Here is a 25,749-nt window from a genome sequence, read left to right as displayed (position 1 = left end):
AACAAGCTGGGTGCCATGAACAGCAGTGGGAGGCAGACAGGCTCCTGGGTGGAAGGGGGCAGGTCCCTGGTGAAGCCACACCTTGAAGCTTCAAGGGGGCCTGGGGCCTGGGCTGCCAGTTCTGCGGACTGGAGGGAGGACTCATGGTGCTTTTGTCAGAGGGGGGATGTGCATGCTGGTTGGTGTGGGCTGCCTGTGGACCAATCAGCATGCACTTCCCCACCCTGAGGACCACAACAACCCCAGACCCAGAGGAACGCGGACGTCGGGATGACCAGCTGCAGAGAGCTACCCTTTCTGCTGAGAGCTGAACACTTGTCAGGACGCCCTGCCTGCAGAGAGCAGCCACCTTCTCCAGGCCTCCTCTCTGCTGAGCACTGCAAAGACAATGGGACGCCCTGCCTGCAGAGAGAAACCACCCACTGTGGGTCTCCCCTGAGCTGTTCTAACACTCAGTGAAGCTCCTCCTTGTCTCGCTCACCCTCCACTTGTCTGCGCACCTCATTCTTCCTGGACGCAGGACAATAATTCAGCAGCCACAGAGGTTTCCAGCCAGAAGAGCAACATCCCAAAGGTCCCATAACAGTGCCCCGTCAGTGTCCATGCCAAGGAGAGAGAGACAGACGGTGCACTCAGTGTACTCGCTGGGCTCAGTGGCAAACGTTTGGCCAGCCCAGGAGAGCCTTGTACTGGGTGGGTCAGAGGCCTGCTTGGCCGCTCTGTCTGAGCCTCATCACAGGGCAGGTGGCGTCTGCAAAGCGGGTGCTTCGGGCGTTCTCAATGCTGCTGCATCTTTTGTCCTCTGAATCCCTCCTCTGACGGGGGAAGTTTGCTCTGGTGTTGCTTGGTGTAATCTACCTGGTGGCGTGATGGGCAGTCTCTGTGGACGGAGTGTGCATTTAGCAGGAGAGAGAGGAGGATGTGGGAAGCCTGGACTCCTTGCCTCTGGGGCTCTGGTGGGGGCACCACAGGAAGAGCCTCTGGAGTCCAGGAAGGGGGCAGGGCCCGGAGGAGGAAGCAGAGGGCAGGGAACAGGCTGGACACAGCAGCTGTGGGAGGGAGGGGTGCTCGGAATCTCATGGAAGGTGCTGCACAGGTGTGCTCAGATCAGGCAGGTGTGCCATGCACGTGCTCACGGCTGCATCAGTGGAAAGTGGAGGACAGGGGCCCAGAGCTTCTGCAACGCCCAGGCCTGCTTGAAGACGTGGGCAACCAGCTGTCCAAGCCGAGCGGGAGGCCACCGGCGGCACCGACACTGCACACCTCTTTCTGCCCGACAGGAGAGCGGGAATGCGGCACACTGCCTCCTGGCACGCGGGGTGCTTGTGGCCAAGTCCAAGGGATCTAGACCTTTCGAGGGGGCAGACGCCACTTGAGAACCGTGGCCTCCGCAGCCTCGCATTTTTAGAGGAGCCTGTTTCTGGGCACTCACTGGCTACATCGCGGGCGTCTCTGGAAGGAGAGCTGCAGAGGCCGTGTGTGCCGCGACGGTGTCCAGGGCGAGGTCTGGTACGAGCCTCGGCGCTGCTTCTCCCCTTGGTCTCTCGGCGGCACGCTTCCCTTCAGAATTCTGATTCCCTATTCAGCCATACGTGTCAAAGCACTCAACGTCTGATCACACTCGAGAGTGAGGCCAGGGCTTGTCTCTTCTAGGTTTAGTGCTTTGAGAGATACTCTCAAGTAAATCTTATACATGAAATAAATCAAGCGAATCCCACAAAGGCTCGTCATGTCTTGTTACTAAGCAGTTTGGGTTCCTGTGATTGTACGTGTCGTTGTACCCAGTTTTAGGAAGGCAGTGCTCCTACCTGGCCTTCTCCAGCCCCTTAACTCAAACCCTCTCTTTCCGTGTTCTCAGTGACAGACCTGGCGCTCATCCAGAAGCACTAGAAGTGAACACAGGAGATGTTTCCTAAAGAAGCAGAACATTGGTGTCTGGGGGTACGGGGACAGGGAAACATATTTTTCCCTTTTAAAGATATTTATTGGCTGGGCACAGCGGCTCATGCCTGTAATCCCAGCGCTTTGGGAGGCTGAGACAAGGGGATCACTTCAAGTCAGGAGTTCAAGACCAGCCTGACCGATATGATGAAACCCCATCTCTACTAAAACTACAAAAATTAGCCGGAAGTGGCGGTGTATGCCTGTAATTCCAGCTACTCAGGAGGCTGAGGCAGGAGAATCACTTGAACTCAGGAGGCCGAGGTTGCAGTGAGCCAAGATCGCACCACTGCACTCCAGCCTGGGCAACAAGAGTGAAATTCCATCTCAAAAAAAAAATGTATTGGCCGGGCGCGGTGGCTCACGCTTGTAATCCCAGCACTTTGGGAGGCCGAGGCGGGCGGATCACGAGGTCAGGAGATCGAGACCACGGTGAAACCCCGTCTCTACTAAAAAAAATACAAAAAATTAGCCGGGCGTGGTGGTGGGCGCCTGTAGTCCCAGCTACTCGGAGAGGCTGAGGCAGGAGAATGGCGTGAACCCGGGAGGCGGAGCTTGCAGTGAGCCGAGATTGCGCCACTGCACTCCAGCCTGGGCGACAGAGCGAGACTCCGTCTCAAAAAAAAAAAAAAAAAAAAAAAAAACTATGTATTGTGGCCAGGCATGGTGGCTCATGCCTGTAATCCCAGCACTTAGGGAGGCTGAAGTGGGAGGATCACTTGAGTCCAGGAGGTTGACCAGCCTGGGCAACACAGCAATGCCCTGTCAATTAGCCAGGTGTGGTTGCAGGTGTGGTGGCAGGTACAGTGGTGTGCCTGTGAGCCCAGGAGGTAGAGGCTGCAGTGAGCTGTGATCGTGCTACTTTACTCCAGCCTGGGTGAGGGGGAGACCCTGTCTCAAAAAAGATTTTAAGTGTAGTTTTTTTTTTTTTTCTGATACAGAGTTTCACTCTGTTGCCCAGGCTGGAGCACAGTGGCACAATCTCAGTTCACTGCAACCTCCACTTCCCGAGTTCAAGCAATTCTCCTGCCTCAGCCTCCCAACTAGCTAGGATTCCAGGAGCCCGCCACCACACCTGGCTAATTTTTGAATTTTTAGTAGAGATGGGGTTTCATCATATTGGTCAGGCTGGTCTTGAACTCCTGACCTCAAGTGATTCACCCGCCTTGGCCTCCCAAAGTGCTGGGATGACAGGCGTCAGCCACCGCATCCAGCCCTTAATTGTAGCTTTTTATTTTAGAAGAAGTGTTCCAGCATGGTGGCTCACGCCAGTAATGCCAGCACTTTGGGAGGCCGAGCCGGGCGGATTGTGTGAACTCAGGAGTTCGAGACCAGCCTGGGAAACATAGCGAAACCCCGTCTCTACAAAAAAATACAAGAATTATCTGGCCCTAGTGGCACACGCCCGTAGTCCCGGCTACTCAGGGGACTGAGGTGGGAGGATCACCTGAGCCTGGGCTGTTGAGGCTGCAGTGAGCCGTGATTGCACCACTGCACTCCAGCCGAGGCGACAGAGAGAAACCCTGTCTCAAAAAAAAAGAAGAAACGCATTCTCGTTTTTTTTTTTTTTTTTTTAACTTGAAAAAATAGAAATGTGGAAAGAAGGTTCCAGCCTACCTGTAATCTGCGCCCCAGAGGTGGCTGGGATGAGTGTGCAGTCCCGTGTTCCTGCACACGCGTGGTTCACATGCACACGTACACAGCTGAGAGCGGGCGTCCCACGCAGCATCACGTCTGTCTTTACTGTATTTCCTAGTGTGATACTGGGGGACGCGGTCTCAGTGTCTGCAGACCCGCTGCCTTAGCCCCGTTCCCTTGGAAACAGAGCTGGTTGGGAGCTCTCAGGCCTGCAGGCTTGGGGAGGAGGTGGGGAGGGAAGGACCAGCCCAGACGGGGGCACACCCAGCGGCCACAGCCCCGCAGCAAACCCGCCGGCCTCCAGGTCACACGTGGGCCCTTCAGTGCCCGTCAGGGAGCCCCCTGGGCCAGGGCGATGCAAGCCTGACCCCCACAGAGGCCGAGGCGGCTGAGGACAGGAGGGGCCCGGGTGCGGGAGGCCAGGGCAGATGGGCGCAGGTGGGGCCCCTGCGAGCTTGGGCAGACACAGGGATGGGGTCCCATCTGCCTGCCTTGTAAACCTGGAAGTTGCACTGATGAGAAACCCTTTTTCTTCCGTGAGTGTGAGACTTCCAGCGTCCTGTTAGCGGCAGCCTCCGGCCTAAGACGTCTCTAACCCTTCCACAGGCATCGACTACAAGACGACCACCATCCTGCTGGACGGGCGGCGGGTGAAGCTGCAGCTCTGGTGAGTCTGGAGGAGGTGCGAGCGTCCCGCAACCCCAGGGAGTAACCCCTCTGGCTGGCACAGCACCCCCTGTCAGCACAGCGCCCCGGGGAGCACTCCCAGCCCCACCACCGTCAGCACAGCACCCCGGGGAGCACCCCAGCCCCACCACTGTCGGCACAATGCCCCAGGGAGCACCCCAGGCCCACCACCGTCGGCACAGCGCCCCAGGGAGCACCTCCAGCCCCAGCTGCACCAGGGCTTCTCTGAAGGAGGTGGTGGTCCGGTTGTCTGGGCCCCCGTCATCCAGAATAGGGGACCCCAGAACGGACATAGCGCTGTGGCTGGGAATGGGCTTTCGGGGTCAGAACCTGTGGCCTGGTGTCTGTGGGAAGATGCCAAGAGGGGACCAATGCAGCGTGGTTGAGGCAGCCCGGGGCTCCTGGGTCCCCCATGCCTGGCTCAGTGATGCCACTGAATGCCCAGCAGGGAGCTCGGAGCATCCTGGTGCCAGCAGGGCTGTGGTCGGACCTGCGGGTGGAGGAGCCAGACGTGGGGAGGTGAGGACTTGCTGGCCAGCCTGGGGCTGCTGGCTCTGCTCTCTCAGCTGTGAGAATCCCAGCTCCTCATCTTGGGGCAAGCCCAGAGCACCTCTCCCTCCCGCAGCTCCCCCACCTTGGGGCCAGCTTGGAACACCTCTCCCTCCACCAGCTCTTGGCTTGGGATGGGGGGGCTCCTGCGATTCCAGCTCTGGGGCAGTGGGGATGGGGGGCCCCGGCAGTGCCTCATCCTGGGGCTGCCTCCCTCTTGGGCATCCCTCCCGCACTGCTGCCACTCCTGGATGACCCTTGCCTGAGCCTCCCGGCCCTTCCTGCCTGCTGGGCCACTCCCGAGCCACGTGTGCCTCCAGCAGCTGAGACCCCCTTCTCTTACCTGTCCCCTCCTACCCCTGCCCCGTCCAGTAGTGGCCAGTCCTGGGGAGCCTCTCTCCACAGTGTCCCCGAGCACCCCGACCCTTCCTGCTGCACGGATTCAGGCCTCCCGCCCAGTCTGCTCTCAGGTCCCCACTCCCCCGGGGCCATGCCCTCACTGGGCTGGCGTTGGGGTTGCCGTCAGCCCCCGTCCTGCTCCCCACCCTCCGTCAGCTGGGCCTTTGCTGCCTCCTCCCGGCCCTGAACCCTGCAGGTCCAGGACCTTGTTCTCAAATCTCCCCCTCCCTCCCCGAGGCCACTCCTTCCTGAGGGGCCAAGGCCATCCAAAGGCTGCACTCGGCCCCACGCCTGCCCCGAGCTCAGTGCCTTCCTAAAGATCTGCTTGGCATCAGGGCTGGCACGTGCCCTCTCCCAGCTCCGCCCCGGGTCTGGCTGCTCACCTTAGCGAAAGCCTCCCTGACCCCGGCTGCCCAGCGGGCCGAAGAGTCGCCCTCAACGTTTCTCTCTCTCACCTCAGGAGTGAGATCCCAGGGGGCTTCTGCCAAGCTCAGAATCACCCCAGGCCCCAGCAGGACCCTGAGGCTGCTCGCATGTAGTGCCGGCACCAGCTCTGTCCACACTGTCATCTGAGCAAGGTCACACTCCCACCATGGACCCCGGAGTGTGGACCCCAGAGCCCCAGAGTGTGGTCCTTCCTGGTGCCCACAGCTGGGTCTTCTGCCTGCCCCCACCTGCCCTCACCTCCCTCCCCACACCCACTGGGGCTGGGGTTGGGCTCTGCTCTGCTCCTTCAGGGGGGCGGCGGCCCAGGAGGCCGGCACGTTGTCCCAGCTGAGGAGGGAGTGCTCCCACTTCACAATGGGGCACTCTGACAGCACTGCGGGCCCTTCGGCCTCCCTGCGAGGCTGGCAGATAGACCTGGCCCGCTGCCTCCTCCACCATAGCTTTTGGGCAGCTCCCACTGTGTGCAAAGCCTGAGCACCTGAGGTCCTGCTGAGGCTTGAATTCTAGATGAATTTGCTTCTCAGGAAATGAGGCACTCACTCCTATGCTTTGGCAATGGCCAGTGTCTCTGGTCCCCTCTGGAGCCCCAGGCCCTTCTCTCTGGTGCTGAGGGTGGTCACCGACCACAGGTGCATGTAACACAAACAGCAAAACGATGCCGCGTCCCACTGCTCATCCGTGAGGCTGTGTCTCGTGCGCGGGGCCAGCACCCGGCCCACTGGGGAATCTCCCATTGATGTAGGTGTGTTAATTGCACGTGCAGACTCCGGGAAACGGTCCCAAGGCCGCCTGCTCTGGGAACTGATCCCTGGGGAGCACCCTTTCCACCCTCATTTGTTTCTTCCTTTTTTTTTTTTGAAACAGTCTCACTCTGTCTCCCAGCCTGGAGTGCAGTGGTGCAATATCAGCTCACTGCAACCTCCACCTGCTGGGTTCAAACAAGTCTTCTGCCTCAGCCTTCCGAGTAGCTGGGACTACAGGAGCACACCACCATGTCCGGCTAATTTTTATATTTTTAGTAGAGACGGGGTTTCACTGCGTTGGCCAGGCTGGTCTCCAACTCCTGACCTCGGGTGATCAGCCTGCCTCGGCCTCCCAAAGCACTGGGATTACTGGCATGAGCCGCCAAGCCCGGCCTTTCATCTGTTTCTTGGAGCTCCGTTCTGGTCTTTGTGGGTCCCAGTACCTGCTGTGTGTGCCGTCATCTGAGAACGCAAGCCCTGCCTTCAGCTCACGCCAGGCAGTTCCCTGTATTCCTCCCCTTTTAGGGGATATTGGAAGGGCTGACTCCATGTGAGCTCTTACAGCTGAACTGGAAGAGCAGGGACCCCACTGGCCTCTCTCCCCTGGTGTAGACCCACACTCCTTACTACATAGATTTATCTCCAGATTCAACAAGTTTTTTAAAGCCTACATTGAATGTATTTAAATATCTGAGAACTACATTAAAACCCATCATTATTTTTTCTAGTTTGACTTTTTAAATGACAGAGAAGAGCATGAGCCTGGGAGGACATCCCAACACCCGGATCCTGTCGGGGACATGGGACAGTTTTGTTGGGGTCTCGCGCTGGCGGCGTGGTGGCCGCTGACTGGCGGGTGTGCAGTGCACTCGCTGTGGCTCTGAAGCTCCAGCACCTGTTGTCAGGAAGAAGCACTGGTTTCTTCTTAATGGTCTCCAACATCTTTTCCAGGGATACTTCGGGCCAGGGAAGATTTTGTACCATATTCCGCTCCTACTCCCGGGGTGCACAGGTAACACAGCATCCCCCGAGCTGGGAGATCAAACCGACTTTGAATAATAACATTTACAATGCTTAACTTACCATCCTTTAATGGACGATTGGAAGACAAGGCGGTTAAGCTTACGTATAAATTGGTGCCGAGAGTCTAAAAATGTGCTGTAGAGTGGTTGGTTGTTTGAAAGACTTCATCAGCATTAGGGATGTAAGCGTGCATTTATGGGAGTGTGTGTGCATGTACACGTGTGCAAGTACGTGTGCTGTATATGCGTGCATCTGTGCATGAGTGCCTGTGCGTGTGTGTACAAGTGTGTGCAGGTATGTGCACTGTGTATGCGTCTGTGCATGAGTGCCTGTGTGTGTGTGTACACGTGTGTGCAGGTACGTGCACTCTATGCATCTGTGCATGAGTGCCTCTGTGTGTGTTTGTACACGTGTGCAGGTACGTGCACTGTGCATGCGTCTGTGCATGAGTGCCTGTGTGTGTGTGTACACGTGTGTGCAGGTACGTGCACTGTGTATGCGTCTGCATGAGTGCTTGTGCGTGTGTGTACACGTGTGTGCAGGTACGTGCACTGTGTATGCATCTGTGCATGAGTGCCTGCGTGTATGTGTATGCAACATGTGTGCAGGTATGTGCAGTGTGCATCTGTGCATGAGTACACGTGTGTACACGTGTGCAGGTATGTGCACTGTGTATGCATCTGTGCATGAGTGCCTGCGTGTGTGTATGCAACATGTGTGCAGTTACGTGCACTGTGTGTGCGTGCATCTGTGCATGAGTGCCTGTGTGTGTGTGAGCTGTATGTGTATGTGCACATGTATGCATGCGATCCATCCAGGTGAGTGGGCCACACTCCTCGAGAGGTGGCAATTACTGTGGAGCCCTTGCATCCTGTGTTCCTGGAGTGGCTCATGGGTGTGAGTTCTAGTCCCCCGCTCACCGTGACATTTGAGGGTTTATCACTGAGCTTATGAAATATCATTGGAAATGATCATAAAACTGCTACATTCGGTTGATAAATCAAAATTATGTGCTTTGTGTTAAAATAAGGAAAGTGGTTATTGAGTTAGTTGTATGTCTTTGCGTGCATGGCCACAGCTGTGCCTGCATCTGTGTTCTGCGTGCTGAGCCTGTGACCTCTCCCCCAGGGCGTGATCCTGGTCTATGACATTGCGAACCGCTGGTCTTTCGACGGCATTGATCGATGGATTAAGGAGATCGATGAGGTATGTTGTCGAAATGCCACTGCCCAAGATCCCTGCGGGCTTGGGAGGATGTCAGGCCAGGAATTAGGGCCGGGCCCTCCAGGGCTCATGGGTACCCATGGGTCACGGGCCAGGGCACTGGATGGGGCTCCAGCAGGAAGGAGGGTGCCTCACCTCGGCACAGCACTGGATAGGGCTGGGCTCATGAGTGTAGCTACAGAGAATCACCAAAGCTCAGGAAGTGGTCCAGACGAAACGAGCGTCCACGGTGTACCTCGGCTGTGCGTGGGGTCAGGTTTGGCCTGCTTCACTCCCTGCTGTGGTCGGGCTGGGCTGACCAGCAGAGACCGGCGCTTGTGCCTGCTGGCGCGCAGACCAGCCCGCCTGGCAATGGCGACATGGCGTGGTCAGCACTAAGCCCACTGTATGAGTGTCCCGGGGCTGCTAGAACCAATGACCACAACCTGGGCGTCCCGAACAACAGAAATGTATTCTCTCACGGTCCTGGAGGCCAGAGCCCAAAACCAAGGTGTCGGCATGCCGCTTCCTACAGCCGCCTCTCCCAGCTCTCGGCGGTGCCAGCAACCCTGGGCCCTCCCTGGCTTGTGGCTGCACCGCTCCAGTCTTTGCCTTCGTGTCACATGGCCTCCTCCCAGTGTCTGTGTCTTCTCTTCTTCCAAGGACACCAGTCATTAGATGAGGGCCCCAATTCAGCGTGGCCGCACCGTAACTGTTTACGTCTGCAAAGACTGTCTTTCCAAACGAGGTCCCATGCTGAGGTTCTGGGTGGACATGAACTCGTGGGGGGTTCCTCGACCCAGAGCACCCACATTACGACGACAACAAAATCTCACTCCAGTAACCCATGCTCCTCGCCTTTCTCCTGCCCGCCAGCATGCCCCCGGAGTCCCCAAGATCCTGGTGGGGAACCGCCTGCACCTGGCATTCAAGCGGCAGGTGCCCACGGAGCAGGCCCAGGCCTACGCCGAGCGCCTGGGCGTGACCTTCTTTGAGGTCAGCCCTCTGTGCAATTTCAACATCACGGAGTCGTTCACGGAGCTGGCCAGGATCGTGCTGCTGCGGCATGGGATGGACCGGCTCTGGCGGCCGAGCAAGGGTAGGCCCAGGGGCTGTTCTGGGGGCCACCTCTGCCCTCCAGATGCCAAGGTGGTTCAGCGGCCCCCTGGATAAGTGTCTGCCTCCCGGGACCCGTCTCGAGGCCATTGTGTCCGTTCTCAGAGCAAGGCATTCGAGAGAAGTAATCACTACAGCTTTGTCAGAAAGGTCATGAGGGAGCTCCTGGGATCTGTACATGGGCAGAGGGGACGTCGCGGCAGGGCTTGCTGCATGTATAAGCCAGGGCCACGGGTGTCCGAGCCTTGGGAAGGCGGGAGAACAGGTGTGGGCACCACCCCTCATGGCCAGCCCAGGTGGGGACATCCACTAAGCATGGTTTATTGTTTCTCTCCCAAGTGCTGAGCTTGCAAGACCTCTGCTGCCGAGCGGTCGTGTCCTGCACGCCGGTGCACCTGGTGGACAAGCTCCCGCTCCCCATTGCCTTAAGAAGCCACCTCAAGTCCTTCTCGATGGCCAATGGCCTGAATGCCAGGATGATGCACGGCCGTTCCTACTCCCTCACCACCAGCTCCCCCCACAAAAGGAGCAGCCTCTGCAAAGTGAAGCTCGTCCGCCCCCCACAGAGCCCCCCCAAAAACTGCACCAGAAACAGCTGCAAAATTTCTTAAGGCCCTGAAAGAAACACGGTGGAACCTCTCCGGGAGAAACTCGGTGTTACCCCGGCAGCTGGCGGATGCATCGCAGATTCCGGGAGAAACTCGGCAAATGCTGCTTGGGAATGTGTGTGACGCCTTCCGTGTGATGGAAACACACTACACCGTCGGACTTCGAATTTCTACGTGGATGTGCATGAAGCTCTTGTTTTCGATGTGTGTTTATAAAGGGAAAATTAGTACTCTGCTCAACTCTTGGTAACATGAAATTCTGAATGTTACTTTATTATGATTGCACTGCAACTTTTTCCTTAAAATAACTGCTTTTGTAAGAACGGTGATATTGGAGTGATTAGTATAAATTCACTGGAATTTGAGAAGCAATGGTAGTGGGATAATTTAGAGTCATTGATATTATGAGAGGGGTCTTTTTGCGAACCTCCTTTTTAATGTCAAAGCACCAATTTATAAAACGCTGCAGATGTAGAGGTTATGTGCAACTGATCTGTCCAGTTTGTGTATGAAATGGATTTGATAAAGTTTTTGCTAGTTATTTCCTACATTTTGGGATTAATAAGTGATTTATATGCATATTTTTCTGTAAATCTACAGTTTTTTGTACAAGATATTCTACAGGTTACGAAGCTAAGGGAAGAAAATGCCAAAGATACCTCTAGTTATGTTGAACACAGCCAACGCAGTTTCGACGGGTCAAGGAAGAGCTGTTTCAATAAGGAATGAAGTGAAAACACTTATTTAAGAAAATGTTTCTCAACAATAAAATGTATAGTTGTTTCTCTCTTGGTAAAGTTGGCAGCCGGTTCTTTCGAATTTTGTATTTATTTATTTATTTATTTTTGAGACAGAGCTTCGCTCTTGTTGCCCAGGGTGGAGTACAATGGCACGATCTCGGCTCACCGCAACCTCCGCCTCCCGGGTTCAAGCGATTCTCCTGCCTCAGCCTCCCGAGTAGCTGAGATCACAGGGGTACACCACCACACCCGGCTAATTTTTGTATTTTTAGTAGAGATGGGGTTTCACCATGTTGGTCAGGCTGGTCTTGAACTCCTGACCTCAGGTGATCCACCCACCTCGGCCTCCCAAAGTGCTGGGATTACGGGCATGAGCCACTGCGCCTGGCCAGATTTTGTGTATTTATTATAGCCCTTTACTTCACCGCGCCACTGCCTGGTGTAGACATCACATATCAGAGCTAATACACGACGCTGGCAACGAGGCTGAATCCTTGAACTGTTGTCGCCTGCTGAGAAAGGGTTTCTTTTCCGGAACGGAAGTGCAGAGGAGGGGAGAGGGAAGAGTTAAAAGCTGGCACCCAGGCATGTGCCTGTCTGAGAAATCCGAGCCCAGCTCCGAGGGGCTGTCGGGGATTCCCCACGAAGATGCAGCCCCTGACCCCGACGGCCTCAGAGCAGGGCTGACCACAGAGATCTCCGGGGCCGCTGTCTTCCCTGGTCACGCTGTTGAACGTTTCTCTGTGGCTGGGGGTTGCAAATGAGGGACTAAACCAAAAAAAAAATGAAGCGAGAAAATGCCCAGATGTTCCTAGTTCCTGCCGATGATCTGTAGATTCTTAGAAACTCAAGGGACCCGGCTGGGCGTGATGGCTCACACCTGTAATCCTAGCAGGTCAGGAGGCCGAGGAGGCTGGATCAGAGGTCAGGAGTTCAAGGCCAGCCTGGCCAACGTGAGGAAACCCCGTCTCTAATGAAATTACAAAAATTGGCTTGGCATGGCAGCGCATGCCTGTAATCCCAGCTACTCGGGTGGCTGAAGCAGGAGAATCACTTGAACCTGGGAGGCAGGGGTTGCAGTGAGCTGAGATCGCGCCACTGCACCCCAGCCTGGGCAACGAGTGAAACTCTGTCTAAAAAAAAAAAGAAAAGAAATTTAAGGGACCCTAGAATCAGGGGCAAAGCCTGTATTCAGAGATGGAACTGAGGCCCAGACAGGAGAGGAGCGCACTGGTCCCTGCAGGTGGAGCTGGGCTTGGGGGTGTCTGGCCACCTGGGCACGGCAGCCACGGGGACAAAGTCCATGGGGAGGCAGGGGTGTGGTCTGTGGACAGAAGGTGAACCCTGAGGGGACAGTGCCTGGAGAGGGTGGCCAGCCTTGTGCAGACACACTGTGAAGACCTCTGCACCCTTCTCTCTGCTGTGCCACAGGTGGGGGTGAGAACGACAGGGCCGACCTCCCAGCTGCAAACACAAGGACACTGAGATGCACAGAAAGGAGAGTCCACGTTGAAGAAACCCACGTTGAGGGGCCTCTTCTCCCTCCGTTCCCGGCTCGGTGATGGCGGAGGGTAAGGAAATGGATCCTCCCGTTGCAACATTAAACCAGGTCAAACCTGTATTTTTCTCTTCCTTCCTTTTTCTTGTTTTGTAACTGACGGCTCCTCAGGACTACCAATAATGCCCTAGAAGGAATAGAATAAAGTTTCCCAAGGCTTTGTGACTCAGAGCCCTTTGGAGGTGTTCACGGAATGCACGGGCCGCCCGGAGGCCTTGGCCCTCCAGGGAATCACCACCAGAAGTCCCCAGAAGCGGAACAGGCAGCAAGGAGGCTCCCCGGGATCTCCCAGAGGGAGCACAGCCCTGCCAAGGTATTGGTTTTGGACTTCCGGCTTCCAGAGCTACAAGAAAATAAATATTTGTTATTTAAGCCACCAGGTTTGTGGCGATTTGTTTTGGCAGCCTCACGAAACTCCTACAAGGAAGTGAGTTACGCTCATGGCAGAAAGTGCTACAGCAAACCAAGGTAGAACAAAAACAGACGAAACCTAATACAGACTGGACTGCGTAGAAGACTGTGTGTTTGGGTGGTGAATATACAAAAAACATAAATTAAACCTTAGAGAAACTTTGTCATTTTCTTGTCATGTTCAGAGGTGCGGCCTGTTGCTTTAGATCTACAGATTCTTACACACCTTTCTTCTCTTAAGAAAGGCTAGCACCTGCCTTTTAACACCACTGTCCTGGCAGGGCGCGGTGGCTCATGTCTGTAACCCTAACACTTTGGGAGGCTGAGGCAGGCGGATTGCCTGAGCTTAGGAGTTCAAGACCAGCCTGGGCAACATGGCAAAACCCCGTCTCTACTAAAAATACAAAACACCAGCCGGGCATCGTGGTGCGTGTCTATAGTCCCAGCTACTGAGGAGGCTGAGGCATGAAAATTGCTTGGACCTGGGAGGTGGAGGTTGCAGTGAGCTGAGATTGCACCACTGCACTCCAGCCTGAGTGACAGAGTGAGGCTCCATCTCAAATAAAAATAAAACCACTGTCCCTACCCTGCCGCAGTGCTGAACTCGAGCTGATACTGTTTCTTCTCCTCTACATTCCCATGATGACAGCAAACCCTGCTGGAGCACAGAGGCCCTGAGCCACTATGGAGAGTGATTCCAAACTCCACCTAGTCTCAAAGCAGCTCTGTTGCTCCAGCCTTCACCCTCTTCTAGGTGAGGAGACCGGCTGCTTCCCAGAAGCCCAGAGGTGCTGTCAAGGCTGTTAGCCAAAGGCCACCGTGAACGCCCCTGAGTTGCTGCAGCACGGAGCCCCCCACCATCGAGAGGGTGCTGGGGAGTCGGGGAGGATGGGCGGGACTTGGGCAGCTTCGTGGAGGTTTTGGGGAGCATTCACAGCAACTGCTACACCCTGTTCGATGCTATCAAGAAGCAGGGGTGACTCTGGGACTTACTATCTTAATAATTCTTATCTAGAAGGTGAGAAAAGTAGAGCAAGGTGCAAGGCGTCATTGGTAAAAAGTGGCAGTCACTCACATCCAGCAGGATGGGGAGTGTTGGTCGTCGGGGAGGTGGGCACTGCTCCCGCCTGTGTGCAGAGGGGACCCTGCTCTTGTCCTGCCCCCTCGTCACAGGGCAGCCTTGTCCGTGGGGCCAGGTCCAACAGGAGGCTTCCAGGGCCTCACTGTGCATGCTCAGGGGCTGCCTTGCTCTTTCTGGGTGCCCTTTGAGGTGACAGGAAGATTGCCGTGTGGGCCACGGTGAGGGGCAGGCATACCGGTCTCAATGCCTTTGACTGGGCAGACGCCGACCGCCCAGTTCAGCTGGAGGAAGACTCCGTGTGTTGCTCAAAGCCAGTCGCCACCATCTGCTGGTTTCTTGATTCCTTGCCTTGAATGTTTTTCTTTCTTTCTTTTAGAGGCAGGGTCTCACTCTGTTGCTCAGGCTGGAGTGCAGCGGCGCAATCACAGCTCACTGCAGCCTTGAATCCTGGGCTCAGTGGTCTTCCCACCTCGCCCTCCGGAGTAGCTGACTGCAGGTGTGCACCATCACACCTGGCTTTTTTTTTTTTTTTTGGCGACAGGGTCTTCATAAGTTGCCCAGGCTGGTCTCAAACTCCTGGGCTCAAGTGATCCTCCCACCTCAGCCTCCCAAAGTGCTGGGATTACAGGCGTGAGGATTAAAGGTTCCAGAGTGCCCAGGCTGAAATCTTAACATTGCTCCATGTTCCACTACAGGAATGGGGATAAGGGAGATAGGCTTCTTAAAGGGTCCTCTAATGGTTCTATTTGGAAATGGATTCTACATGTAACAGTTCACGTGTGTCTATTGGAATGAACAGTAGTACTGTTATGAACATCAACACCTGTGTGCCCAACACACAGCAGCTGAAGCGGAAGGAGAAGTAGAGTCTTACCTGCCAAGCCCTCAGCGCGGGTTTCAAGGTCTGTTACTGTTGCTGTGATAAACTGCCACAGCCCGCGGGCCTGAAACAACAAAAGTGTGTTCTGTCACTGTTCTGGAGTCCAAGTCCAAAATCAGCATCACTGGGCTGAGATCAAGGCGTGGTGCCCTCTGGAGGCTCTGGAGGGTCCTTGCGGCCTCTTCCAGCTTCTGGGGGCCCCGGGCATTCCTTGGCTTGTGGCCACATCACTGCAGTCTCTGTCTCCGTCTCCGTCCCCATGTGGTGTTTACTGTTGGTCAATGCTTCCTCTGCCTGAAGAAGCATGTGATGGCACTTGGGGACGCCCAGACAACTCGGGACAGTTTTCCTGTCTCAGGGCCTCTTGCTTTATCATATCTGCAGAGACCCTTTTTCCAAAATAAAAGAATACCTTAAGTATTTATTTTGTTAACTTTTTTTTTTTTTGAGACGGAGTATCTCACAGAGGCTGGAGTGCAATGGCCCAATCTCTGCTCACTGCAACCTCTGCCTTCTGGGTTCAAGCAATTCTCCTGCCTCAGCCTCCCAAGTAGCTGGGATTACAGGTGTCCGTTTACCACCACGCCCAGCTAATTTTTGTATTTTTAGTAGAGACAGGTTTTTGCCATGTTGGTCAGGCTGGTCTTGAACTCCTGACCTCATGATCCACCCACCTCGGCCTCCCAAAGTGCTGGGATTACAGGTGTGAGTCACTGTGCCCAGCCAGGAATAACACATTTAAAGTTTCCAGAGATGACAACCTGGTATCTTTGAGGGCCATTCTTCAGTCTAATACAACTATCACAAAGTAACACAAAGTTAGTGACTTAAAGGAACACACATTTATTCTCTTACAGTTCTGGAGGAAGGAGCTAAAATAAAGGTGTCCATAGGGCTGGTTCCTTCTGGAATCTCCAGGGAGAGTCAATCCCCGGCCTCCTGAGCCTCTAGACAGCAGCATTCCTGGGCTGCTTGCTGCGTCCCTCCAGTCTGCCTCTGTGGTCACATTACAGCCCTCTCAGCGACTCTCTTCCCTCTTCCCTGTAAGGACCCTCGTGATTCCATGTGGGGCCCACCTGCATCATCCAGGTGTCTCTCAGCAACCCCCTTCCCTCTTTCCTGTAAGGACCCTCGTGATCCCGCCTGGATCATCCAGGTCTCTCTCAGCGACCCCCTTCCCTCTTTCCTGTAAGGACCCTCGTGATCCCGCCTGGATCATCCAGGTCTCTCTCAGCGACCCCCTTCCCTCTTTCCTGTAAGGACCCTCGTGATTCCATGTGGGGCCCACCTGCATCATCCAGGTGTCTCTCAGCAACCCCCTTCCCTCTTTGCTGTAAGGACCCTCGTGATCCCGCCTGGATCATCCAGGTCTCTCTCAGCGACCCCCTTCCCTCTTCCCTGTAAGGACCCTCGTGATTCCATGTGGGGCCCGCCTGCATCATCCAGGTGTCTCTCAGCAACCCCCTTCCCTCTTTGCTGTAAGGACCCTCGTGATCCCGCCTGGATCATCCAGGTCTCTCTCAGCGACCCCCTTCCCTCTTTGCTGTAAGGACCCTCGTGATCCCACCTGGATCATCCAGGTTAACCTCCCCATCTCAAGGTCCTTGAGGTAGTCACGTCTGCAAAGTCCTCGCTGCCATATACGGCAACACATGCACAAGCTCTGAGCACGGGGTTGGGGGTGTCGTTGGGGGCTGTTCTTCAGGGTCAACCACACGCCCTTCCCCATTGCAGATTCTTTTTTTGTTGTTGTTGAGACAGAGTCTCGCTCTTGTCACCCAGGCTGGAGTGCAGTGGTGCAATCTCAGCTCACTGCAGCCTCCGCCTCCTGGGTTCAAGTGATTCTCCTGGCTCAGCCTCCCGAGTAACTGAGACTACAGGAGCCCGCCACCACGCCCAGCTAATTTTTCTATTTTTAGTAGAGATGGGGTTTCACTGTGTTAGCCAGGCTGGTCTCAAACTGCTGACCTCAGGCAATCTGCCCGCCTTGGCCTCCCAAAGTGCTGGGATTACAGGAGTGAGCCACTGCACCCGGCCTACTGTAGATTCTTCTCTTGCCCCGAGCAGTAACCACCATCTCCAATTCTGTGCAAACCATCCTCCTGGTTTTCTTTATATGTTTATGTGTGTCCAAATATGTTGTACCTTTAAACAATACATCGTTAGGCCAGGTACAGCAGCTCACGCCTGTAATCCCAGCACTTTGGGAGGCTGAGGCAGGCATATCCTTTGAGCCTAGGAGTTTAAGACCAGCCTGGGCAACATGATGAAACCCTGTCTCTACTAAAAATGCAAAAAATTAAGCTGGCATAGTGGTGTGTACCTGTAGTTCCAGCTACTCGGGAGGCTGAGGTGGGAGGATCACCTGAGCCCAGGAGATATATACATATATATATAAATACATATATATATATAAATACATATATATATATAAATACATACATATGTGTGTGTGTGTGTGTGTGTGTGTAATTTCTATTCTCTCCACCCCCAGAGGTGAGACTCTGCTTTCTGCCTGCCTTGGAGAAGGGTGGGTGAGATGAGCCATGTCCCTCACTCCGAGTCGCACTTCAGGTCTTCCACGTGGAGACCTCTGAGCTATCAGTGGACCGTGGGATTCCTGGAGCTGCTGGAACAAAGCCCCACAGGCTGGTGGCTTGGACAACAGCCTGTTTTCCTTGCCAGGCTCGGAGGCTCTGGGGAAGAAGCATTCATGCCTCTCCTGGCTCCTGGTGGCCCCTCGATTCCTGCACTTGCTGACTTAGGGCTGAGCACTCCAGTCCCAATGGCTGCCTCCCCCATATCTCCTCCCTTCCTGTCTCTTCCAAGGGTCCCGGTCATCAGCTTTAGGGCCCACCCCAAATCCAGGATGATCTTATCTCGAGATCCTTAATTACTTCTGCAATGATTCTTTACCTAAAGAAGCCCCTATTCTCAGGTTCTGGGTAGACCTTTTTTTTTTTTTTTTTTGAGACAGAGTTTTGCTGTGTTGCCCAGCCTGGAGTGTAGTGGCACAATCTCAGTTCAGTGCAGCCTCAGCCTCAACCTCCTGGGCTCAAGCCATCCTCCCTCCTCAGCCCCCCAGGACACATCTTTTGAGGGCCACCATTCAACCCACTGTGGTGGGCAAGGCTGCTTTGAGTTTCCTGGTTAGGATACAACCAGCGCTGTGTGTGGATATCCACACATGCCACCGCCCCCGGCCCATACAGCCACCGGGAGACTGAGTGAAATGTGAACTGAAGGAGGCTCCAAGGGTGGCAAGCAGAGAAATGAAGGGAAATGTCCCTTACCCACGCCTCGCTCCTCCCCCCACGTGACACTTCTCATAGCAGGTACCGGTACGTGTGCACAGAGGAGAATCCAGTGCTCTCCCGGGAAGAGGGTGCCGAGCCCCTGCACCGCAGTTAGGTCTCGCCCCAGCTCTGTGATTTGGACCTGGGTCCCTGAGCTCTAGTCACAGCCTGGGCGGCCCAACTCGCTCCGCCATCGGAAGGCTCCTGGTCACTCTCAGTGAGGAGCCCCTCTTGTATGGGAATCGAGGTGTTCAATGCCCACGACGCGGGGACCGCCAGGCCCGAGTGGGCCAGTGATCTCAGCCTACAGTCCAGCTCCTTCCTCCCCATGGCTGAGAGGTCAGCACCAGCTCAGGCAAGTGGCGAGGGTGGGATGAGGATGACAGACGGGGGTGGAGGCAGGTGGCTGCGAGGGGACAGTGTCAGAACCTCCTAGGAGATCAGGTGTGCTGCAGGGAACAGGGAGAGCCCATGAGGGGACAGTGAAGAGGACTCCCGGGGCAGGAGACACGAGGGCCAGCACTCAGGCCTCCACAGCCATCCACTGCATGAGGCAAGCCCAGGGACAAAGCTCTGTGACCAGGATGCCCCCAGCAGCCTGACCCTACGAGTGGAGGAGAACTGTGCCCTGTGAGCAATGTGACCTGAGGGGCCCGGAGTCCTGCGGGGGCTGTGCTGTGTGAGGACCACCTGTTCTTTAGGTGGGGTCCTAAGGGGCTGTGTGTCCTAGGGGGCCCTATGTCCGGAGGGGTGGCTCTGTGACCTGGAGGGGGCCTCTGTCCTGGGGGGGTGCTTCTGTGTCCTGGGAAGCCGCTGTGTCCTGGGGAGGCTGCGTGTCTTGGGGGCACGTGTCCTGGGGGTCCTGTGTCCTGGGAGGCCTCTGTGTCCTGGGGGTCTCTGTCTCCTGAAGGGGGGCCCTAATATTGTGGCGCTTCTGGGCTTGCCTCTCATGAGGGATGATGCACCGGGCCTCAGTTTTGGGTCAGCCTCCCTTACCGGCTCTCCCCGCTTCCTCTGACCGTCAGGTATCTGTGCCAAGCCCTCAAGGAGCCATCCTCCTTCCCGCGGCGACCCCACGCATGACAAGGCCAGGCCCTCCCGCAAACGTGCTCAGCGCTCCCGCCTCGCCCCGCCCCGTCCCGCTCCTCCCCGCCCCGCCCCCGTCCCGCTCCTCCCCGCCCCTCCCCCTCCCCCGCCCCTCCTTGCCTCGCCTCGCCTCGCCCCGCCCCGCCTCGCCCCGCCCCGTCCCGCTCCTCCCCGCCTCGCCCCGCCCCGTCCCGCTCCTCCCCGCCCCCGCCCCCCCCTCCCCCGCCTCTCCCCCGCCTCTCCCCCCCCTCCCCTCCCCCCCTCCCCCCCCTCCCCCTCCCCCCCCCCCCCCCCCCCCCCCCCCCCCCCCCCCCCCCTCCCCCCCCTCCCCTCCCCCCCCTCCCCCTCCCCTCCCCTCCCCCTCCCCTCCCCTCCCCTCCCCTCCTTGCCTCGCCTGGCCTCGCTTCGGTTAGATGCGCTCGGCGCTCCATAGGCTCCCTGGTGGGGCGCGCGCGCACGCACGACGTCCAGCACGCACGTCCAGCACGCACGCACGTACGTCCAGCACTTCCGGCCGCGGCGGCCTCAGAGCCGGCCCGAAGGGAGCAGACTGCTGGCCCCCGCGAGCGGCATGCAGCGCTGAGGAGCGGCGACCCAGCACGGCGGCGCCATGAACCTCCTGCCGTGTAACCCTCATGGTAACGGGCTGCTTTACGCCGGCTTCAACCAGGACCACGGTGAGGAGGCGCGAGGCGCGGCCATGTCGCCCTGCCCGGCCGGGCCTTCCCGCAGCCCGGGGTCCCCGACTCTCAGGCCTCTCCTGGGCGCCCCTTTCCGGCCAGGCCTTCCACCCGGGACCCCAGCCCCGCCCGAGCTCCCCTCCGAAGCCCCCGGCCCCGGCCCTCGCCGCTGCTCCCAGCCCGAGCCGGGGTCCGGACCAGGCCCGAACCGGCTCCCACCCTCCCGGCTTTTCGCGCCCCCCCGTCCCCCGGGTTGTGACCGCTGCCAGCCGGCGGTCCCGGGCCGAGGTCGAGGTCGGTGGGAGACGGCGCAGAACCCCAGCCTCCTGCGCGGCCGCCCCTCCCCGCGCGCCACGCCCACTCGGGTCCCCTGGCTCCCTGCGGGCTCCACGGTTATCGGGATTTTCCCCACAGCGTGATTGACGCCCTGCCCAGAACCCCGTTTTGCCCCCTGTTCCTTTCAGGGTCTTTAGCAGGCAGCCCGTGGCTGAGCTGAATTCGCTTGGGTTCACTGGAGCCGCGGAGCCGGGCGTCTCCGACGCCTCTGGTGGCGAGTGGCGCGGGTGGGGTGCGGGTGTCACCTTTCCCGTCGGTTTCCATCGGAAAATGTCACTCTCCCCACCCCCACTCCCCGGGATTTTTCTTCGTGTTTGGTGGAGTAAAAGGACTTAAGGGAGGCCTTTGAGGGAAATCTTACTTCTCTTCCCGTGTCGGAATCCAGGTGTAAGCACTGGATGATTTAAAGCGCCCAGGGAAGGTGACCTCCTTCCCCGCAGGTGCTTCAGAGCTGCCGGGGATGCGGCCGGGGCGGTGCGGTCGGATTCCCGCGGGAGGCGGGCGGGACCTGGATTCCGACGGTTGCCTCCTCACCTCCCATTTGAAGGGCGCACTTCCCAAAGGTCACGATGGGGAAGAAAAGGAATGGCCGTTATTCCGAGACAGAATTCTGCGAGGCTTTACATGCTGGCTTTGGAAGTTTTGTCTTTGAAGAGAATCTAGGCAGGTGCTGTATGATCCCGTATTTGTGAAGACAATTTTATTTATTTATTTATTTCATTTTGAGACGGAGTCTCATTCTGTCGCTCAGGCTGGTGCGATCTCGACTCACTGCAACCTCCTCCTCCCGGGTTCAAGCCATTCTCCTGCCTCAGGCTCCCGAGTAGCTGGGTTTACAGGCGCCTGCCTCCACGTCCGGCTACCATGCTCGGCTAATTTTAGTATTTTTAGTAGAGACGGGGTTTCACCATGTTGGCCAGGCTGGTCTCGATTTCCTGACCTCAGGTGATCCGCCCGCCTCGGCCTCCCAAGGTGCTGGGATTACAGGCGTGAGCCACTGCGCCCAGCCGGATTACACATATTTAAAAGAACTCCCTCTCAGTGATTCTGATGCCTGATGCCCTGGGGCCAGTCAGGCTTCCTGGGCGCTGCCAGCTTCCCCAGGGTTGTGTGCTGGAGTTTCTCCGCAAGAAAGTTTTGCGGAGATGGTAAGGGAGATGCCTAGCCTTCTCAGAGGGTGGTTTCCAATCATCTGGTGTTTGTAATGCCTTCTTTTTAGTGAAATGTGCTACACCTGTAGAAGGGTGGCTATATCATAAGTGTTCAGGTGATGAATTTTCCAAACTGAACACACCTGTCACTAACAATTAAGAAATTGAATATACTTGGCCACCCTTGATTCCAATAAATGCTCCTGCCTGACTTGTGACGTCATAGATTAGTTTTGCCTACTTCTGTACTTTATTTTTGTACTTATTTTTGTGTCTAGCTTTTTTTGTTTTTTTGCTTTGTTTTTTTTTTAGACAGAATTTCGCTCTTGTTGCCCAGGCTGGAGTGCAATGGCGCGTTCTAGGCTCACTGCAAACTCCGCCTCTCAGGTTCAAGCAACTCTCCTGTCTCAGCCTCCCGAGTAGCTGGGATTACAGGCATGCACCACCATGCCTGGCTAATTTTGTATTTTTAGTAGAGACTGGGTTTCTCCATGTTGAGTCTGGTCTTGAACTCCTGACCTCAGGTGATCCGCCCACCTCGGCCTCCCAAAGTGCTGGGGTTACAGGCGTGAGCCATGGCGCCAGGCTGTTTCTAGGTTTCTTACTCAACATCATGTTTGTGATTTTTTTTTTTCTGTATTGTTGAGTATAGTTGTAGATCATTTTTTTTTTCTTTTTCTGAGACGGAGTCTTGCTCTTGCTCAGGCTGGAGTGCTGTGGTGTGATCTCAGCTCACTGCAACCTCGGCCTCCTGGGTTCAAGTGATTCTCCTGCCTCAGGCTCCTGAGTAGCTGGGATTACAGGCGCCCGCCACCGCTCCCGGCTAATTTTTGTATTTTGAGTAGAGACGGGGTTTCACCATGTTAGCCAGGATGATCTCGATCTCCTCACCCCGTGATCTGCCCACCTCGGCCGCCCAAATGCTGGGATTACAGGTGTGAGCCACCGTGCCTGGCCAGATCATTCTTGATGGACAGTGTTCCTTTGTGCACACATATAACAATTCATATATCCATTCTACCATGGTTGGGCATTTGGGTACATTCCAGTTTTTGGCTACCATAAGCATAATATGAATAATAAGAGTAATGATTATGCTAGAACATGTCTCAGTGACCATATGTTCACATTTCCACAGGCATGTACTTCTATATACCTAGGAATAGAATTGAGAGTATAGCAGATAGTACAAATAGTTTTCCAAAGTGGTTGTACCACTTTGCCCTCAACTAGCAGTTCTGAGAGTTCCCATGGCTCTACACCCAGCTCACATTTGATGTTTTCTCTTATTTTTGGTCATTTTGGTGGCTGTGTACATTTCTCTTGTTTATTTGCATTTTCCTGATTTTGTGTTTCTTGACCACTTGGATATCCTCTCGTGACATGTCTAAGTCTTTTGCCCATTTTTCTGTTGAGGACTTTGCCTTTCTCTTGTGGATTTCTAGGAGGTGGTTTGGGTATTTTTTTTTTTTTTTTTTTTTGAGACAGAGTCTTGCTATGTTGCCCAGGTTGGAGTGCAATGGCGTGATCTCAGCTCACTGCAGCCTCCCCCTCCCGGGTTCAAGCGATTCTCCTGTCTCGGCCTTCTCAGTAGCTGGGATTACAGGCACTCACCACCACGAGTGGCTAACTTTTTGGTATTTCTAGTAGAGACAGGCTTTCATCATGTTGGTCAGGCTGGTCTCAAACTCCTGATCTCAGGTGATCCACCTGCCTTGGCCTCCCAAAGTGCTGGGATTACAGGCACATGCCACCATGCCTGGCTAATTTTTGTATTTTTAGTGGAGAGTAGGTTTCACCATGTTGGCCAGGGTGGTCTCGAACTCCTGACCTCAGGTGATCTGCCCACCTCGGCCTCCCAAAGTGCTGGGATTGCAGGTGTGAGCCGCTGCGCACAGCCTGTTTTGTCTTGTGTTTTGAGCTGGGATTGCAGGCGTGAGCCGCTGCGCCTGGCCTCGAATGGGAGTTTTAGAAGCCTTTGCGTTGGGCTTTCACACCAATTGTGCAGTCATTGGAAGGATCCAGACTTCGCAACGTTTCATGTGAAAAATAATTGGGGGGTTTGTTTTTTTCTCTTTCCAGCCACAGCTTCATAGAGCCAACAGTTGGACATGGCATTTAAGGAGATGGATATAGTCCTTGGGTCACACACGAGCATTAACACACTGTCATCTATGCACTTAAGTGCTTTGTTCAGTTTCTAACAGTGCCATTTATTTGGACCATTAACAGCCTGGTGTGTGATTTGGAGACAGTGACTGGGCTGAGTGACCTGGGTAACTCATTGAGACTGACAGGGTTTTAAGGAGTTAGGATGATTTACAGGTGGGAGCAAAGTCACGGGAGACCACCCCGTAAATGGGAAAGAGCATCCTTTCCTCACCTTCCCGCTTCCTGGAGTCTAGGACTACCTCTTGTCTCCCTAGCACCCTGCCATTCCCTTCACCTGGTGTCCACAGTGGGCAGGATTGCCTGCTTGGTGGCTTTCCTCCTGTAGATGTGTCCTTCACGTTTGTCACTCATTGTCCTCCAAGCCTGGGCCACAGGGATGCCACCGAAGGACCCTGCAGTGGGGAAGTTGCGTGAACAACTCCAAGACTCCTTTGCTAAAGGACAAACAAAATGTCCCGCATGGATGCGCTTGTCGCTTAGTAACATTTCTACAAGGAAAGGAGTTGTGACTTAGCACCTGTTGTGTCTGTGTGGTTTGAGCATCTGCAAGAGTTCTCAGTAGTTGTCATTTCTCCAGACCTCTTACTTTTACTCACTCCAGGCCTGGAGATTAATGTCTCTCTTACACTTCTGCTTTAGGATGCTTTGCGTGTGGGATGGAAAATGGATTCCGAGTCTATAACACTGATCCACTAAAAGAAAAAGAGAAACAAGGTAAGAACGGACATTTCTTGGTTTCTCCCCTTTCCAACCCTCAGAGTCTAAATTTAACCTTGCAGGTGGAGCGGGGGGGGAGGGCTGTTTTCGAGAAGTAGGGTTCATGGCCCCTCATAAACTTGGAGGGAGCTGTCCTCTTTCTTTCGTTGAGCTTCTACAGGTGCTGAGGGATACAGGAGTGTGTTGAGCAGGTTTGTTCACTGGCCTGATTTCGCTAGTGAATTATCGATCAGCATGAACTTCTTGTGCCTTTTCCCTGTCACATCAGGGATTTTTGGCAGCAGAAACCTCTTTTCAAGTAAAGTCTTACCTGTAACCCTGCGATGTAGAACAGTAAGTGGTGCTTTATGTCTGGGAGTTTATTTTGTGAGTCAGGGTGCATTTCCTCAGCCTGCATCCATGCTGTGTACATTTGAGTCCTGGTTCTGCCCTTTGTCAGGTTGCTGTGTGACCTTGGGCAAATTTCTCAGCCTCTTTGGGCCTCTATTTTTTTTTTTCTTCCGAGATGGAATCTTGCTCTGTCGCCCAGGCTGGAGTGCAATGGCATGATTTCGGCTCGTTGCAACCTCCGCCTCCCAGGTTCAAGCGGTTCTCCTGCCTCAGCCTCCCGAGTAGCTGGGATTACAGGCACCCACCACCACAACCGGCTAATTTTTGTATTTTTAGTAGAGACGGGGTTTCACCATTTTGGCCAGGCTGGTCTCGAACTCCTGACCTCGTGATCTGCCCGCCTCGGCCTCCCAAAGTGTTGGGATAACGGGCGTGGGCCACCGTGCCCAGCCACCTCACTTTCTTTATATGTGAAATAAGGTTGATAACAATACCTGCCTCAGAGTTATTGTAAAAATGAGTCAGGGTGCGGAAGACACACAGATTAATGCCCGCACACACATTAGGTGCTGTGGAGTGTATGATGCCACATACACTGTATGATGGGATTTATGGAGATAAATGTATGATGGGATAATGATGGGATTTATGCAGATAAGTAGTTGCAAAACATTTTAAAACAGCTTGACTTGCAAATCTCAGGATACTTTTTACTAAATTGACCCAGAAGCTTACAGAAGAGTTGTAGACATTGGTGTCCAAGTTGAATCATTAGCAGCTGTGTGGGAAAAACCCCCAACCATGTTTTCTCTCCACTCTTAACAGCACGACAGTCATCAGCACAGAAGAAGACTTCTGTGACTGAATGTGGGGGATTTTTCCCCACACACCACGCAGTGGACACCAGCTGGGTGTCCTTTCAGTTCTGACACCATCTACCTAGAGATGGAGTCAGAG

At 55.1% G+C, this 25,749-nt stretch overlaps 2 protein-coding genes across 2 annotated transcripts in view; both read left to right on the top strand.

Annotated features, from left to right (window-relative positions):
• The window catches only part of RAB40B (RAB40B, member RAS oncogene family), a 43,968-nt gene extending 30,752 nt beyond the window's left edge, over window positions 1-13,216 (top strand). Inside the window, exons 2-6 of the mRNA XM_030827145.1 lie at window positions 4,186-4,246; window positions 7,356-7,416; window positions 8,556-8,633; window positions 9,507-9,729; window positions 10,086-13,216. Coding sequence (XP_030683005.1) covers window positions 4,186-4,246; window positions 7,356-7,416; window positions 8,556-8,633; window positions 9,507-9,729; window positions 10,086-10,357 — 695 coding nt within the window. The 3' untranslated portion in view covers window positions 10,358-13,216. The remainder of the gene's footprint in view (window positions 1-4,185; window positions 4,247-7,355; window positions 7,417-8,555; window positions 8,634-9,506; window positions 9,730-10,085) is intronic.
• Window positions 13,217-19,847: 6,631 nt separating this feature from the next.
• The window catches only part of WDR45B (WD repeat domain 45B), a 32,084-nt gene continuing 26,182 nt past the window's right edge, over window positions 19,848-25,749 (top strand). Inside the window, exons 1-2 of the mRNA XM_030827144.1 lie at window positions 19,848-20,083; window positions 24,385-24,459. Coding sequence (XP_030683004.1) covers window positions 20,017-20,083; window positions 24,385-24,459 — 142 coding nt within the window. The 5' untranslated portion in view covers window positions 19,848-20,016. The remainder of the gene's footprint in view (window positions 20,084-24,384; window positions 24,460-25,749) is intronic.

This window comes from Nomascus leucogenys, chromosome 14, assembly GCF_006542625.1.
Source record: "Nomascus leucogenys isolate Asia chromosome 14, Asia_NLE_v1, whole genome shotgun sequence".
Lineage (NCBI taxonomy): Eukaryota > Metazoa > Chordata > Mammalia > Primates > Hylobatidae > Nomascus > Nomascus leucogenys.
The sequence above is the reverse complement of the archived record's forward strand: the minus strand, read 5'-3'. Positions and strand labels throughout refer to the sequence as shown.